This window comes from Anguilla rostrata, chromosome 5, assembly GCF_018555375.3.
Source record: "Anguilla rostrata isolate EN2019 chromosome 5, ASM1855537v3, whole genome shotgun sequence".
NCBI lineage: Eukaryota > Metazoa > Chordata > Actinopteri > Anguilliformes > Anguillidae > Anguilla > Anguilla rostrata.
The window spans coordinates 59,268,390-59,286,635 of NC_057937.1; the positions used below are offsets into that span (position 1 = coordinate 59,268,390).

The 18,246-nt window shown below is 48.0% G+C and overlaps 1 protein-coding gene across 1 annotated transcript; it reads left to right on the forward strand.

Annotated features, from left to right (window-relative positions):
• The first annotated feature begins 3,333 nt into the window (after window positions 1-3,333).
• Window positions 3,334-12,068, forward strand: LOC135255799 (zinc-binding protein A33-like). Its single transcript, XM_064337441.1, has 6 exons — window positions 3,334-3,850; window positions 4,344-4,439; window positions 6,670-6,903; window positions 8,236-8,327; window positions 9,475-9,599; window positions 10,359-12,068. Exons 1-6 carry the CDS (start codon window positions 3,476-3,478, stop codon window positions 10,937-10,939), a joined length of 1,503 nt encoding a protein of 500 aa, XP_064193511.1. The 5' UTR covers window positions 3,334-3,475; the 3' UTR covers window positions 10,940-12,068.
• Window positions 12,069-18,246: the final 6,178 nt, after the last annotated feature.

The window sequence follows — 18,246 nt, forward strand, 5'->3', positions numbered from 1 at the left end:
AAGTGAGTGTGCCTCTCCAGTTCCACCTGCACCTGCACACAACAGGAGAGCTAAAACGAACACGTTCCCATGACCGGCTTATTCGAGTGGAGGCCCTGCAGGCCTAAATGTGGTACTGCAGCAGAAACAGTGACGCTCATATGAGAAAGGCACACCCAGAAATACAAAGGGATCCTACTTCGTGAACTCTGTAACCCTCGTTTTGAGCGTCAAATAAACAAAATGGCTGTAAAAAATTTTTTTAAAAGCATGCAGTAGAGGCATATAAAATGGACGATAAAGCATAAACACTTCCCAGTGTAGGAGGCTACAGCCTCGCAAACAGAAACAGGAGCTGTCACTACTTCGGGCAATATCACACGGACAGCCGCACTCATATCTGGAAATTAATGGTGCCTTTTCCTAGAACAGAGGAAGTGGCATAATCACATTTGTGTTTCTATTTCCCAACAAAACACTTACAGATCAACTTTGACGTTTGCCGTTGCGCTGTCATCTAATCTCTAAGTACACTTCCAGGCTGGTCGATCAAAAATCTCTCAGTTCGAGCTCTCCCCCCCCCCCCTCGCTCCCCTCTTCCTCTCTTCTCCTCTTTCCTCTCACTCTCCCCCACCCTCTCTGTCCATCTCTCTCCCCTTCTCTATCTCTCTCCCTCTCTCTCCCTCGTCTCACCCCTTCTCTGTCTCCCCCACTCTCTCCTCTCCCCCCACCCCGGCCTCTCTCAGCCTCTCTCCCCCCTCTCTCTCTATCTCTCTTGGCCTCTCCCTCTCCCCACCTTGCTCTCTCTCTCTCTCTCACTCCCCCTCCCTCTTTCTCTCTCTGTTGGATGGATGGATTAGTTTCCTCTGCTCAGGATGCAGGGGGAAGCCAGGCCTGGTGCACCCTCACTCTAGTAATCAAAGCGGAAAGAGGTGTGATTTCCACTGGGACCCTTTTGCGGGCCATTCCCCGTCCTCCGTGGGGAGTTTCATTACGAAAGCAGCGAGGAATTAATCAGAGCTTTACCACCGCCAACCCCCCCTCTCCCCCCCGCCCCCACACACGCACACACACCACACACGCACATAAACATGCATGGGACACACACACACACACACACACACACACCAATCAACCCTGCAACCAGGAAGAGGCAAATCTTCTCCCCTCTCAAAACGCATACATACACAGGAGTCAACATCATGTGCACACACCCTCCCCCCTCCCCAGCTGTCTCCGCTGCAGGAGGGTACCCACGAATGTGCTGTACTGTTAAACCCCCCCCCCCCCCCCCCCCCCCCCCCCCTTACATGACAGCCTTACGCCGGGTACTTTACGGACTGTTGACGTCGACACACCCAACGTCTCGGCTCAATTTATCTGCCGATCTCTCAGCCTCACGATGGCCCGCGTTCGCCGGCACTGACGCTGAATCGGTCCTCACGTTGAGATGCAACGACAAACAGACTCCAATTGTAATTTCCACGCCCGGAATCAACTCTAGACCTTCTGTTCGCTCGCTTCTGCATGAAATAATCAACTCTAGACCTTCTGTTAGCTCGCTTCTGCATGAAATAATAATAACAATAATGATGCAAAGACACATGGCTGGCCAGCTGAGCAGACAACTGCCCGATTACTTTTGTTCCCCTAAATAGGAAGGCTGTAATTCCTGCACAGATGACCTGATATGGATGTAAATTAATACCATAATGTTAAAGTTGACAGACGGCACTTTAATCTCATATTCATTGTTTTATCCCAAATCCAATGTGCTGGAGTACAGAACCAAAACAGCAACAATAACAAAAAAAGTGTCACTGTCAAAATAGTCCACTTACTCACTGCATTGCACGAGGACAAAGCACGCGCGCTTTCAACGGGGCAGAGGCGACGAGACGAACGCGTCGTGACGTTTTCACTCACGACCACTTCCTGTGGTTGTGTGCACTCTGGCGGCAACAACAACAAGGACGACCGTGTGCAGAGAAGCAGCACCCGCACGAATCTGGTCTGTGGATGAGATCTGCCCGCGAATTGCAGATTGAGTCACATTTCGATGAGGGCTTCGAGTGCTTTGGGAGCTAGGTTCTGGAAACACGGTGCCGCGTTCACTGCATACCGGGGAATGACATGTTAATAGCTGAAAGGTGTATCATAAATATTGAAAACCTTCACAAGGAAAAAGATCAACCACATGAGGCCACGCGATGGTAAAGTGAGAGGGATGCGGTTTGCAGCCATTCGCTTCACTGGATGAAATGCCTGCACTTTAATTGACTCGAGCACAGAACGTTGCTGCCGAGGAGTAATATTTGCCCCACTACTGCGATGGGTGGGAGGGATATGGGGAGAGGTAGCTTGGAGGGCATGCGGCACCCTGTGGGTGAGCCCCGGTGCAAACGGGGGAGAGTGTCACGTGTATGGAACTCCGCAGCCTTAGATCGAACTGTAGCGTAAGCACGTGCCTGCGGGCTGCAGATGCGGCCATGAGTCACTTGCAAACATTTCGCAAGGCCTGCCACTGTCCTGTCAGTTATCAACCCAAGAAAAATTTTATTTATTTATTTGGGCGCTTGGCCAAAAATCTGAATTATGACTGAAAATATGACGAGAAATTCCGTTATTATGTCTGTTGAGGAAGCATTTAGTTCTAAGAAATGCTGATCCAGTTCATGAAGCCCGTTACTATAAAAATAAATATTACAAATCGCACACTGCATAGCCTACAGTTCATCAAAATAAAAACTGCTTGCTGTCATCGCTTCAAAAGCACACCGCCACGTAATGCTTTTGATCATATTCCAAATGCATTTTCCTGAATAGGTTACTATGGTACTATATAACATCAAGATTCTAATCAAAAGGACGCAAAGCGAGACTGGGTTTCACGCGCACCGAAATCTAATTCAGTAGTTGTGAGACGCAGTTATAAATTTGAAGAATCGTTAAGTAGCAGAACAAACGTTACAAGTTCTATAGAATGTGAATTTCCAGGCTGGCATTCCAGTTAATGCGTAAAGGCTCGCTGTAACAGCTTAAAAGAAAAAAATAGCATATACGATTTATGTAAAAAAAAAAAAAAAAACACAAAATCATAAATAAGATTGAAATTGTTTAATGTATATGCATTTAGATGACGAGATGAAATGTAATAAATTATCCTCCATCTGTGTATAGGGTGAATTTACTGTTGTATGAATATTAGCTAACTCATCATCAGTGACACTTGTCACTCTAGCTCCTAAGATCTGAGCGCTGGTGAAATAGAGAATAAAACTGTTTCTTTTGTCATGGGATACAGAATAATTACACGGGGGGAATCCAGAGATCAAAGGCGGGGCCACAGAGTTTGAGAGAGAGTTTGGTTGGTTTAGTGCGGAGTTGGCAAGCCCTTGGAATTTTCCCTTCTTTTTTAGTTTCGATCCTCCGTCGATTTCCCAGAACAGAAAACGAAAGTTATCTTCAACTCCGCCATAGAGAAGACACCTCCGCAATGGCTCAGTCGGGCTTGTTCAAAGAATTGTACTGTTCTGTGTGTTTGGGGATATTTAACAACCCGGTGAGTCTACCTTGTGATCACACGTTCTGTCGCCCGTGCATCCAGAACTGCCAGGACACACCGAGGCCAAGATGTCCGGAGTGCCGGGCTCGGTTCGCGGCCGGAGCATTCAAACCGAACCGAGCGCTGCGGAACATGGCCGAGAGGCTGAAGGCGGAGCTGTACCGCTGCACCTGCCCGGAGCACCAGGAGAAGATGAAGCTATTCTGTCAAACGGACGGACAGCTGATCTGCGTGGTCTGTCGGGATGGACTCACACATCGTGGGCACGCCTGTGTGCCCGTCGGCGAGGCTGCCGCGGTCAGCAAGGTCAGCAAGCACGAGAACATCGCATCGTACAGGCTCGTGCAGGGAGGAAAAATATAGTAATGTATAGTAAATATAACAATATATAGTAAAATATATAGTTTATGCTCTATACAGTAAAACAATACGAATGATCAGGTCACTCTTCGGCGTCATACAATGTTGTGTGGTCCCAGTGATGTATTATAAAGCCTCTTAAAATGGCTGGAATTTTTTGAATTATCGCCAAAAAAAGGCGGAGAAGACCAATGTCAGATTACCCTGCCCCATGAGTTTCAGTATCTCGCGATCTAGCGGCCGGGAATTCACATTTAAATCCCTTTTATACTGAAGGAGGGAAATGAAAGAGGGGGAACAGAGGAGAGAGTGAGACTGGCAGCTCCACGACGCACTTCTGGGGACCCAGAGATGTGAAAAAGAGAAAGGGAGGGAGAGAGAGATAGAGAAAATGAGTCGAGGTTTCTTTTCATTTGTATTGGCCTGTTTTGCTTTGCAGGGCGAATTGGGAGAGGCGCTGGAGTTCCTGCGCGAGGACAACGGCGCTCTGGCTCGTCTTATCTCCCAGCAGGACGACGAGATGAGAAAGATTAAAGTGAGAGGCATCCGCCGCCTATACCTTCCGACGGTTAAAGTCTTTTCCCTTTAAAATAAGCCTTTCTACCGATCCCAGCGCTACGTGTGTCCCTAAGGTTTGGCAGCGCCCCTTTGCCCAAAACAGGGGTGCAACACCGCGAGGAATGCTAAAGTGAGCACGTTAATGGGGATCGGAGATGATGACAATATTGTTGACACAGTTTTTTTTGTTGTTACATGGTGATTATTTATTAAATGAATTGCACTTGTAGCACACGGTAACGGTGTAGCAATCCGGGTCTGGTATTTTATTCACCGGAGCTTGCCGAGAGAGGGCGCGCTGATAATTTGGGGCTTTAATATGGGGCTTTTGGCAGAACCTGTGTGCGCCGGATAAGCGCAGCCGATTTTGATAGTGTCCCTTTTCTGCCGTTTTAAGTTCTGCCACAGGTCCCCGCTATGGTGCTGGTCCCAGAGCAGCTTGTGGTGCCCCCCCCCCCTTTCCCACGCCGCCCGTCCAGTATTGTTGTGTAAATAAAGCAGTGAGGTCAGGTGGTGTGCAGGGGCGGGTAGTTGGGGCTTTAGTGTTCATGTGCATCAACTCTGAAGTTTTGTTTTTCATAAAACACCACATGGTGTGTAAACAGAGATGCAGGCGGCAATAAAGAAACCAGATTAAATTTTTTTTAACGTTGAGCAAAATGGTTCATCCCACACTCTGCTCTGTCAACATCAAAAGTCCATTCATGCCAGTTTTTATCATTGGAAGACATAAAAACCCTTGGAGTGTGTGTGTGTGTGGGGGGGGGAGAGACCGCATAGCTCAGTCCAGACAGCCAACCCTCAGCCCTGCTGTTTGATTCTCCACCATGGCACTGGTTGCACTGTGGTTCCATCTATCTCTATCCTCTGTGTTCCCCCTGTCTGAATAAAACAAAAAAAAAAAACAGATAAGGAGGGCGGACAGTCCTTTATGTCCTTTATGAAGGGAATTGGTTTATTTGTGCTTTTAAAATGAGGAGGAATGATGTTCCTTTCAAAACTTACAGTGGCGTCCATCGCCACTGTGAACTAACGCCGTGCGTTGCCGAGAACCTTCTGGCAGTTGCTTGATGGCTTTTATGATCTTATGATGCTTTTGTCATAGGCTTATAGGCGCCCATAACTTTTTCTTAATGCCTCGTTGTCTGACCAAAAAAACCCAGCAGGATGTGGTTTTCGGGTGAAATAATTAAAATATGCCCTCAGCCACTTCCCTGCAGAAAATAATTGTTGAACGTTGAACATTTTCACTTCCTCTAAAGAGTTTGTACCATCGCATGCACACTGAATACCCTCCAATTGCAAAGTTAGTGAGAGATCTTATCATAAAAATGTTTTTTAATGGTTATGCTTGGAGCTTTTTTTGGGGGTCCAATGTTAATTTAATTACACCAGCACATAAACATGTAGTCGCATATTTTTGTCAACTTAATTGTTATCATTAAAGCATTTTCTCCTCGTTAACACAGAGTCCCGCGCGTTATGGCTCTGCAAACTTGATTTAATTATCGGGAATGTATTTTTTGTCCTCTGAGCAGGGAGGTCTTCCGGGTCACAGTGACCTTTGGCTTTGCTTTTGTTTGGGGGGGGGGGGGGCACAGGTCAGGGCGTGCTGTGAATCCCACTGTGCCAACTTCTGTGCAAAAACGGTCAATATATAAATACGTTTTGATTTGGAAACAAAACAGATGTACCTGCGTGCTACAGCACAACTTACATTACACTGCAGGTATTGAGCAGACGCTCTTATCCAGAGCAACTTACACAACTTTTTACATAGGGTTTACATTGTATCAATTTATACAGCTGGATATATACTGAAGTAATGCAGGTTAAGTACCTTGCTCAAGGGTACAACGGTGGTGTCCTAACAGGGAATCAAACCCGCGACCTTTAGGTTACTAGGCCAACTCATTACCCACTACACTACACTGCTGCCCAATTGCGCAACACCTGTGACAAAATACTGAGACAAAATGGAATCCAAGAAAGATTTCCAAAGTGGGCTGGTTGCGGAGCACACATAAATGACAATGGCAGAGAAGGAGTTTGCTCTTATGCTCAGGCCTTTACGTCCACGGGGGAACTGAGGTTTTTTTTTTTTCTTTCTCGGGGTTGTTATATTTAGATTTCGGTTTGAGTTTGAGGCGTGCGACTGTTTTGCTCACTCAAGCACACGTTCTGGTTTTTTTTTTCGCGAGCCGCAGGAGAAGTCCACGCGGCTGACGGCCAACGTCGGCGCCCGGTTCACCGAGGTCTACCGTTTCCTGCGGGAGAGGGAGGCGAAGCTGAAGGAGGAGGTGAGGGAGGCGGAGAGGAGGGCCCTGGCGCCCATGCAGGAGAACCTGGCGGCCATGACCCAGGCCCTCAAACCTCGTCGGGAGAAAGAGAGCGAGCTGCGCTCGGGGCTGGACATCGAGGAGTCCGACCGCTTCCAACAGGTGAGGCTCGCCTTAAAGGGGGTCCAACGAGTCCTTTTGATCCCCGTTGGACTCTTATAAATGCTGTGAGAGTTGAATTAGTGCTGGACATGTTGCTGTGTGGCTGGTGTGGCTGTGCCACTGGCTTTCCACCCCAGGGAAGGTAGTTTAGTTGGACATCTCCATGCCAAGTCAGTTCTAATAAGTCGTGTTCAAATCGGCGCACTTGCCTCCTACTGAGTACGCATGTTGAGTACACTGGATGAGAAAGTTGCAGAATTTTCTCTGAATGTAGTGTACTTCAAATCCCGGGATGGATATACATATTTCCAGGGTTTTGTATAATGCGTGGCATTCTTTTCAGGAAGTGAACAAACATTTTGTGCCCATAAGTATGATGCACAGCTTCAGTGACATTTTTCTTCAACAGCAACAACGACGCGTTAGCATGCTGCGCAAGAGGCACTTACTGTTGGAAAATAGTATGGAGTATACTGCCCGTCACATACTAAACAGTACATAGTATGCTTAGCAGACAGTACATACTTTGAGGACACGGTAGTTAGGAGGCTGTTTCGGACACAGCCATGGACTGCTTTCACGGTGTGACCAACCAAACGCTGTTCCTGGGTTTTCATTGTCCGATAGAACCGAATGTGGTTGGTTTAAACTCCTGTGGTAATCAGTGTCTGCGTCTCTCCTAACAGATAAAAATAATAACCAACCTTTATATAAGAACTCAAAGACTTGTGCGTATAACACGGTTCACTTTGACTGGAACAGCTTTTCATATTATAAATATCCATACACGCAGATCTCATTCATCTCATTAATTATAGTGCTCGTGCACTCTCTGCACATGCAGTATCAACTCCTGCAGTTTTATTTCATGTACAACCCCACAGAGTGTACAAACAGAGATACTGTAGGGGCAGCAATAAAGAAGCTAGGTTTGAATTTCGAAATGAAGGCTCGATCTGAAGTAAGACGGTTCGCCCGATTCATTCGCTCTCTGCAAATGCTCACACAGCTTTATCACTGGAAGATGGCAGAAAGGTGGTTTTCTTTTTGCCATCGGAAGACAACGAATGCTTTTAACTCCCTGTAATCGCTTCCAAGGCGATGAGCAAACAGGAGAGGACGTGCCGAGCCTGTTATTCGGCCTCAGATGTGGACTACTTGATTTGAAATTTTTCAATCAGTCTCGACAGGCTCGGTAAGATGCTCCTCGACGACGCCTTTGTTGAGAGGCACGCATCAAATCAAACTCAATTGATCGAGGGGCCGAATTGATCACCTGTGGTTCTCGGTCTGAATAAAGCCCACTTCGGCGTGTTCTGTGTCCGTGTGCAGTGGTGGCTTGACACCGGGTCGCCCATTGTGGATGAGCTGAGGAACCGGGTCGGTGGGACCAGCAGAAGAAAGGGCCCGCACGCAATGGGAGAGTGAGTTGAGTTCACATTATTAATATTGATATTTAGCATCGAGAGCTGACCCCCACTCCAAGCCCCGCACACTCTCTTCTCTGAAAAATAGTTTTCATAACTCTACATTATTTTCATGAGAGCGTTTTTTTTTCCCTCGATTGTTTTCTTGCACCTCACAGCTTAGAACATCACCTCACTTTTTTGTTTGTCTCCGTTAACCACACCCTCTCAGGTGCTCCTTCCAAATGAGAAAATCAGAGAACGCTGTACTTAATCCCCTGAAGACTTAAAAAAAAAGAAGTTTTTGTAAAATTCTATGCCAGTATGTTCTAGAACTCTAGAGCTGCTTTCAGTTGTGATGGTTACATCAGCATTAGAATGTTCAGTTAAGAGCATTCTTATCACATTATTTGCAAAATTACACATTAAAGGGTTAAAAGCAAAACTGTTTTAAGTGTACAAAGTAACTTGTATAATAGTAGAGTACACAAAAATATTTACGTGTGTGCATTATTGCAGTAAAAATGTAATAAGTTTAAATTAGTCTTGCTAAAGTTGCAGTTAGTGGTGATGAGGCTGGTGGTGAGCAGAATGAGGTGGTCTTGGAGGAAGAGGAGGAAGAAGAGAATGAGTTTAATTAAATCAGTGATGACAATGAACTTGCTAGAAGTCATCACGGTTTCATCTTTGGCCTCTCTCCCACTCTCTGCTCGTTTGGTCTTGTCTTTCGTGAATACAATAACACCGAAATCCCTTTTCGCCGATTCGCGAGAGTAACACATGTGCCCATCCACACTGTGGGGCGAGCTGCTGCACTGAGAAATTATTCTCTCGGTCAAACCATTAAACCGTTTATGAAAATTATTTTTATTTTCATGACAAACCCCTGAATAACAGCCGAAGACTTCCCCCCTTATGAAACATTTTATTGCGAATCTAATGTGCGTCTAGTCCGGCATTGCTGCACACAGATAATTCGCTAATTGAGACAAGGTGATTGGTGCAAACAGAAAGCATATGTACACTCTGGCCCTCTGGAACAAAGTTGCCCGACCATGAGATCTAAATTTCGGGAGGGACAGTGAGGGTGTGTAGTTTTGTGGGGGGTTTTTTTGTGCCTGTTTCCTCCTAACGCGTCCCTTTCGCCCGTCTCTCCGTCCCGCAGGTTCAAATCTGAGGCGGATGACCTCTGCGTGACCCCGGACGGGCCCTGCTCTCTATTCCTGGGCCCTTACGAGTCTCACCTGCAGCTCTTTGTGTGGAAAGAGATGCTGCCGATGATCAGGCCAGGTGACCGCTGAGCGGCTGAGCGGCTGAGGTGGCTGGGGTTCACAGCGCGAGCGACCAAGCGAGCGAGCGAGCGACCGAGCGAGCGAGCTAGCGACCGAGCGAGCGAGCGACCAAGGGAGCGACCGAGCGACCGAGCTAGCGAGCGAGCGAGCGACCAAGCGAGCGACCGAGCTAGCGAGCGACCGAGCGACCGAGCGACCGAGCGAGCGAGCGAGCGACCGAGCTAGCGCTTTCTCCAAATGCTATTTTGAAACACTCACCCGCTCCGGAGAACTCACAGTTCTCATGCTCGGCGCCAATTAGGTGGATGTGTCTAAACTGTACCGGTAAAAACAGAACATTGTATTATTTTCAGACACACGAGCGTGGCTGCCTTCTCACATCCTCGAGTGATGAAACATCCGTGCTTAATGCGCTGTCTGGTTTGCAGGGAAACAGCCGGCAGAGATTATCCGAACGTTCTGTTCTCCGCATTATTGTGTCCTCGATATTACCAGTTTTAATTGAACTGTAATGACCTACATTACATTCTCTTATGTTCTTAATATTACCAGTTTGTTATGAATTGAACTGTGATGATCTGCATTATTGTCTCTCATGTCCCTAATTAATATTACCAGTTTGCTATTAATTGAACTGTAATGATTTGCGTTACGTCTCTTATGTCTTTAATTATTACCGGTTTGTTATTACCTGAACTGTGACGATTTCTAAAACGTCCCTTTGCTTTTTTGTCGCTTGTGTTTTGGGGCACGCCAGCTCCAGACAGCATAACCGTGGAGGACAACGACGACCCGGTTTTGAGAGTGTCGTGCGACCGGTCCAGCGTCAGGCACGTGGACCCGAGGTCCGCGGGCGCGTGGTCTTTCGGGAAGGGCCCCGAGTTCTCCATGTCCCACACGTGGAGCCGCGAGGCGTTCCGGTCCGGGCAGCACTACTGGGAGGTGACGGTCGGCAGGAAGAGCCACTGGAGCCTCGGCCTGGACGCCGGTCCCCGCGGCAGCCGGGAGAGCGTCTGCCGGCTGAACGGCCGCTTCGGCAAGCTGCGGTTCAAGACGCGGCGGGAGGTGCCGCTGGACCTGGCCGCGGGGCCGCGCGTGGTCGGCACGTACCTGGACTGCGACAGGAAGCGCGTGGCCTTCTACGACGGCGACACCGCGGCGCTCATCGCCGCCGCCGCGTACGTCTCCGACGGGCCCCTGTACGCCTACTTCAACCCCGGCTTCTACCTGCAGGGGGAGAACGCGGACCCGCTGGCCGTTCGCCAGTACGGACGTCCCGACGCAGGTTCCTCACGCCGAAGAGCTGAACCTCTGATTTTGCGCTCAGACATCGTTTAAAAAAAAACAAAACAAGAGCTGTTTTTGATATCAATCACATTATTATTATTATTATTTTTAATTCAAATCATCTTTCTGAAAACTGAAGTTTACACCGAAGACAGAATTGAGAGGATTAAATTTGTAGATACCTTAGTCTTTAATAGCTACTTCACTACCAGTGCTGTCCTTGCACAACATTTGAAATCATCACACGACTGTATGTCCTTTATGGTGTATGGAGGGCTATGTGATGATATTAAATGTACAGTATAGGCCAAAAGTATTAGGCCATGTGTGTTTTTTAAAAAATTACATTACATTACATTACATTACAGGCATTTGGCAGACGCTCTTATCCAGAGCGACGTACAACAAAGTGTATAACCATAACCAGGAACAAGTATGACGAAAACCCTAGAGAGAAGTACCGGTCCAAGTACAGGGAACAACCGCATAGTTCAACTTGGACCCTGATGGTTAAACTGATTAACAGTAACAACGAGAACGGCAACAACGCAATCTATGGAAAAATAAAAATAAATAAAAATACAATTAGTCATTAAGACAGGCGCATCAACTAAGTCACCTATGAAACAGCTGCCTAGTTACAACCCTAAGTTTAGTCATTTACAGGGGGGAAGGGAGGGATGGGGAGAGGTGCAGCCTGAAGAGGTGGGTCTTCAGTCGTCATTTGAAATGGGTCACAGTCTCAGCTGTTCTGACCTCCACAGGGAGGTCATTCCACCATCGTGGGGCCAGAACAGACAGGAGACGTGTTCTGGAAGTGCAGGTGCGAAGAGGGGGAGGTGCTAGGCGTCCTGAGGTAGCAGAACGGAGGGATCTGGCTGGCATGTAGGGTTTGAATATCTAAAAATCATTTTATAACAAATCTTTTGGTGTTTTTGTAGGTATAAATTGAAAAAAAAAAGTTTGTATTTTGGTTTGTTATTCAATAAACTGAATTCTTCACTAGAGTTGGTCAAATAAGTTTGTCCTGTACTGTATGTTTGTACAAACTTGCTTTAAATAGTTGAAATCAAGAATCCGTTTCATCTTTTCTGTGTTGAATTCCATTATGTTCAGAAACAGTATTTGTAATTGATTGCAATGTGGCTGGTAATTCAATAAAGAAACATTTTCCATTTTATTAATGAAAATGTGAATATTTGTTTAGTGAGATAAATATTTTATTTATGTTCTGTAGTGTATGACTACTTACAGATAACGGAGAAAATAGTGCTCTTCAAAAGAAACAAAGATGTCAAGAGTTCTCATTTAGAAGTCAGTTTATGTTGTTATTATTATTTTATTATATCAGGCTCTTGTGTTGCAGCAAAGTTCCAAAGCACATCACCCAAACCCACAGAACTCACACACACACACACACACACACACATGCACACACAACCACACTCACTCCACACCCCACACGACACACACGCACACATGCAGCACACACACACACAACACACGCACACGCACACACAACGCACAGCACACGACACACACACAGCACACGCACACACACACACACGACACACACATGCGACACACACACACACAGCGACACCACACTAAACGCACACACACACACACACACACATGCGCACACACAAACGCACACACACACCATACAATTTGTCAAAGGTCACACTGCAATCCACACCCCCGCTAGGCTCCGCCCACACACTTGGGGCGCCAAGAAATTGCTTCACTCCCCTCACGCTGGCTGACGCAAGTGGATCAATAAGCTTCCGCGGGTAACCTGACACATCTGGCAACCCAGAAGCCCTTTCTCATTCAACATCATGTTACATCTGCTCTGTATTTAGGAGGTAAACTTTTTTTTGTGTGAATAAAGGGAAACTTTTTACCTGTAATTTTTGGCCTGTTTTAAGATCATTTATCACGAAATAAGAATGCATATGCTTGTCGTATTAATGCAGTTACCTTCCTTTATGTGAGGCTCACATTTGTTTTAATTAACAGAATAAAACCGTAATCTTTACATTTTTAAAGAAAAATAGGAGATGCGTAAGAAAAACATCTTACAACAACAAGGAAAATGTTATTAAGCGGCCCAAATGACATTAAGGGACTGATCTGAATCGGCTTCACAAAAAGGGGAACAGATGAGCAGCTGGCTTTCCTTTTGTATTTTTTTCCTTTTCGTTTTGTTTTTTATTTAAATTTTTCGTTGCTTTTTTTCCAGACAGGCAAACGGCTCTGAAAGTGTGCCAGGGCAGAGAATCAAACCCAGGTCCATGGGAGTGGGGCGGGGGGGGGGGGGGGACCTCACATATGGCTTGAGAGGCCGCTACCCTCCAGGCTGCGGAAGAAGGCTCATCCAATGTGTTCCCCCGGTTAAATTAAGTCATGTGATATAAATCCTGATCAGTGAATCCTCCCTCTTTTTGCATGATTCATTATCATGTGATACGCCTGTGTGGCCTGTACCTCTCTCTATCTCTCTCTCTCTCTCTGTCTCATTCTCTCCCCCCTTCTCTATCTCCCTCTCTCTGTCTCTCCCTCCCTCCCTCTTCTTCTCTCTCCTCTACTCTCTCTGTTTGTCTGTATGTCTGTTTTGCTCTTTCCCCTCTCTCACTCTTTCTTCCCTCTCTCCCTGTTTCTTTCTCTACCCTCTCTCACTCTTTCTCTCTCTCTCTCCCTCCCTCTCTGTCCATCTACATGTCTATTTTGCTCTCTCCCCTATCTCACTCTCTCTTACCCCTTCTCCCTTCTTCTTTCTCTCCCCCCCTTCTCTCTCTCTCTCTCTCTCTCTTTTTTTATGTGCCCCTGAAATCAGGCAGAATAAATAAAAAGTAAACTATTCAGAGCCTCAGGGAAGATTCTCGGATTCTTAATAACTGAGATTGCGGCTATTTGTCAGGACCTGTTTGGGGACAGCGTTAAGATTTCCAGAGCGATAAATCACTTCTTTTTTTCCTGCTCGCTTTTTTAAATGTCTAACACTTGTGTGGTTTCTTTTTTTTTGGGGGGGGGGGCACATTGGCTCTGGGCCATGTTAACAGGAGGCTCTCTGTACTGTTGTTTTTACGCTATCCTGCACGGGTCCCATGCCCATTGTGAAGTCAGTGGAGCGGGCACTTTTCTGATGATTTCTGGAGTGCGCTTGCAAAACCGCGTCCTGTTCGACCAAACATGCTGCTATCAACTAAAAACTCCTCAATGCAGCGGCAGAGCGCAAAAAGAACAAATAACCATCATCCTATACCTGGCGTCCTGCTTAAACAGTTTCTAGCTTCCTATCATGTGGAATCCTACGTCCCAGTTTGTCCAGGAGTTCTACAGCTATGGTTCTGAGCAAAGACAATCAAGAGGAACAAGATGCTGCACATCACATTCGGTTGGGGCGTTCGTGTCAGAACCAAGATGTGCAGCGGTATATCTCGTACATTAAAAGGTAGCAATTTGATTTTCTTCTCATGCTGAATATCACCGGAGATGCTCGTTGTCACTGAAGCTCCTTATCGCTTCACTTAAGGTTGCTTAGCGACCTGTAGAGCGTCTGAAGAAGCTTCACAGCCAAGTGAGGCAGGAGCACCAAGTGTGTGTACAGCACGGCTGGGGCTGTTTTTAACAGTCTGTCCGTCCAGCCCCCCCCCCCCGGCAGCTGCCAGGGGTCGCGGCAGCACGTCAGGCTCGGATGAAGGTTCCGGAACTCTCCCGGGTGAGCCCAGGTGAGAATGCCTGGAGGGTCCGCAGAGCCGGCCTCTCACATCTCACTCTGTTTGATTTCAGGGGTTTCTTATCTTACCACCAAACCCCGAACCCATCACCCACCCACCCCACCACACACCCCCCACCCCCCCCACCAATAACCACCCCCCTGCCCCCCCCCCCCCCACATCCCCCACCCCAAACTCCACCTGCCACCTACCCCAACCCCCACCCCACCCCCGCCCCCACCGCACTCGCGTCTGAATCAAAGGAGAGGGGCGGCTTTGTAGAAGAACAAAGCAGACGCTGTGCTCTGCTGCGCAGGACCGCCGCGGCTGCTTTGATTGATTCCCCGCGTCAATATTTCATATTTAATTCCTGCGCATTCGGCTGCAGCTCGGCTCGGGGCCGCTGATTGGGTTTCGGAGGTGTGGGGTTTGAGCTGGTTGGGCGGGGTGTGGGGTACCTCGCCGGGGTGCTGACAGCTACCCGGGACGGGGAGGGGGGCGGGGTGGGGGGAACGGAAACCGAAATACTTTCCCTTTCTCCTTTCCACCGTTCGATTATCACGCCGCCCAATCACCTGAGAGAAGACAGGCGTTCCCTCAGTCACGAGGCGGTTAACCCTTGCTTAAATTTAAATAGATTTTTTTTAAATGTCAAATTTTGTACCGTCAGTCAGAATCCGTTGCTGCGGTACTTCTCCAGCCAAAAAATCTACACAGCAAAACGGTTAAAAATGGCCTGTTTGATGGCCTGTATCTCCCTCTCTCTCTCTCTCTCTCTCTCTCTCACTCTCCCCTCTCTCACTCTCTCCTTCCCCTTCTCCCTTTTTCTTTCAACCCTCCCCGCCCCCAAAAAAAAAGAAACTCTTCAGTTCCGCCACGGACTGACAAACACAGTTACGCTTTAAACGGCGCCGAGCGCCTCGACTGCGCGGCTGAGGTGATGTAACCCTTCCCAGCATGCCTCTGGGGGATCAGCCGGGGAGACTGTATGTACAGTACAGCTCGTGGATGTACACCGTGTACTCACAAGGGGGGGCAGATGCACAGCTCACCCACGGGAGAAGGGCAGACAACCTGTTGCCTCGCGTTATGCCAAACACGTTCAGTCAGTTTGCGCGCTCCACACGTTACCCAGCACGACCGGGCGAAGCGATGGAGACCGAGTGAAAATACACTCTATCAAGAGTAAAATGAACTCCATCGGGGGTTGATGCGGCACCGAACACTTTGTCACTTTGTGGTTAACTTGCATTACATTACATTACAGGCATTTGGCAGACGCTCTTATCCAGAGCGACGTACAACAAAGTGTATAACCGTAACCAGGAACAAGTATGACGAAACCCCTAGAGAGAAGTACCGGTCCAAGTGCAGGGAACAACCGCACAGTTCAACTTGTACCCTGAAGGTTAAACTGATTAACGCTAACACAACGAGAACGTTTCATTAGCGCTTCAGCGATGTCGCGCGAACGCTCTCCGGTCTGGTAATACGGTTCACCAGGCCTAGCGCTGAATCATCTCACACAGCTCAGAGACGGACGTCCTTATGTCTCCCTACAGCAGCCAATCGCTTCTGGATAACAGCATCCGCTAAAGGAAATGTGAACGTGAACTTTGACCCCCCTGCTCTAAATGCGTTTGGGGAGACGGGCGGGGGTTGGGGGTAGTGTCCCGCCATGTCAGCAGGACGCAGCGCGGATGGCGGCGGCGGCGATGGCGGCCGTGTCCTTAGCGGGCGCTCTTCACTGCGATGGAGAACAGCTGTCGAGCCGCGGCGTCGGGGGGAGGGGCTAAATACCATCAAACGCGCCGGCTTCGCTCTGATCAATCAGGTGGCATTAGGATTACGGCGTACTGCGCTGGCCTGGTGAATTATGGGAAGGGAAGGGAAGGGGGGAGGCTGGATAAGGGGGGGGGGGGCGATGCTTGCCCAGGAATAAATCTGTCCTGAGATTTGCATTGCTACACTGCAGAACACACGGGATCCCTGAGTTACACACATACAAACACACACACACTCACATACACGCACACATGCAAACACACACACACCCACATACACGCACACATGCAAACACACACACACTCACATACACACACTCGCTCTCTCTCACAAGCATACACACACGCACACATGCAAACACACACACACACCCATACATGCACACATGCAAACACACACACACTCACATACACGCACTCGCTCTCTCTCACAAGCATACACACACGCACATGCACGCACCCATACACGCACACATGCAACACACAACACAACACACAACCACGCAACACACACACACCCTACAAGCCACAACATCACACACCAACACGCACACACAACACACACACACACCATAACACACATCAACACAACACAACACCCATCCACACATGCAAACACACACACACACACACACATCACCACCCCATTCCACACACAAAAAAAAAAGGATGATTCCATCCACACTCATTTAAAAATGTTCCGAATCCTTAGCTGGGAAAACCCTAGTGCTATTTGTGTGTGCTTGTGTGAGAGAGAGAGAAAGATAGAGAGAAGAGAGAGAGTGTGATGTGCGTGAAGCTTTGTGTGTGTGCTTGTGTGTGTACAGGTCTGTGCATGTCTGGGTATATATATCGGTGTGTTGTACGTAGATCTGTGTGCATGTACGTGAGGGTGGGGGGGGTTGGGATTGATTGTTTTAAACATATGTGGAGCTCTATAAAAGTGTGTGAGTGTGTGTGTGCATGTGTGTGACTGTGTATGTGTGCATGTATGTGTATGTGTGTGTGCATGTGTGTGTGTGTGCGTGTGTGTGACTGTGTATGTGTGCGTGTATGTGTGTGTGCGTGTGTGTGTGTGAGTGTGTAGTGTGCGTGTGTGCATGTGTGTGTGTGCGTGTGTGTGTGTGTGTGTGTGTGTGTGTGTGTGTATGAGTGCGTGTGTATGTGTGCGTGTATGTGTGTGTATGTGTGTATGTGTGCATGCGTGCATGGGTGTGCGTCTGTGCATGTATGTGTGTGTGTGTGTGTGTGTGCATGTGTGTGTGTGTGTATGTGTGTGTGTGCGTGTGTGTGTGTGTGTGTGTGCGTGTGTGTGTGTGTATGTGTGTGTATGTGTGTATGTGTGCATGCGTGCATGGGTGTGCGTCTGTGCATGTATGTGTGTGTGTGTGTGTGTGTGTATGTGTGTGTGTGTGAGTGTGTGTGTGTGTGTCGTGTGTGTGTGTGTGTGTGCGTGTGTGTTGTGTGTGTGTGTGTGTGCATGTGTGTGTGTGTGATGTGTATGTGTGTGGTGTGAGTGTGTATGTGTGCTGTGTGCATGTGTGTGTGTGCGTTGTGTGTGTGCGTGTGTGTGTGTGTGCATGTATGTGAGTGTGTGCATGTGTGCGTGCGTATGTGTGTATGTGTGTATGTGTGCGTGTGTGCATGTATGTGTATGTGTGTGTGCGTGTGTGTGTGTGTATGTGTGTATGTGTGTATGTGTGCGTGTGTATGTGTGCGTGTATGTGTGTGTGCGTGTGTATGTGTGCATGCGTGCATGGGTGTGCGTGTGTGCATGTGTGTGTGTGTGTGAGTGTGTATGTGTGCGTGTGTGGGTGTGTGTGTGTGAGTGTGTATGTGTGCGTGTGTGCAT

Coding starts and splice junctions, on each gene's coding strand:
- LOC135255799 (XM_064337441.1), top strand. CDS start 3,476: ATGGCTCAGTCGGGCTTGTTCAAAGAATTGTACTGTTCTGTGTGTTTG. Junction 3,851..4,343: donor AGGCTGCCGCGGTCAGCAAG/GTCAGCAAGCAC, acceptor TTTGCTTTGCAG/GGCGAATTGGGAGAGGCGCT. Junction 4,440..6,669: donor ACGAGATGAGAAAGATTAAA/GTGAGAGGCATC, acceptor CGCGAGCCGCAG/GAGAAGTCCACGCGGCTGAC.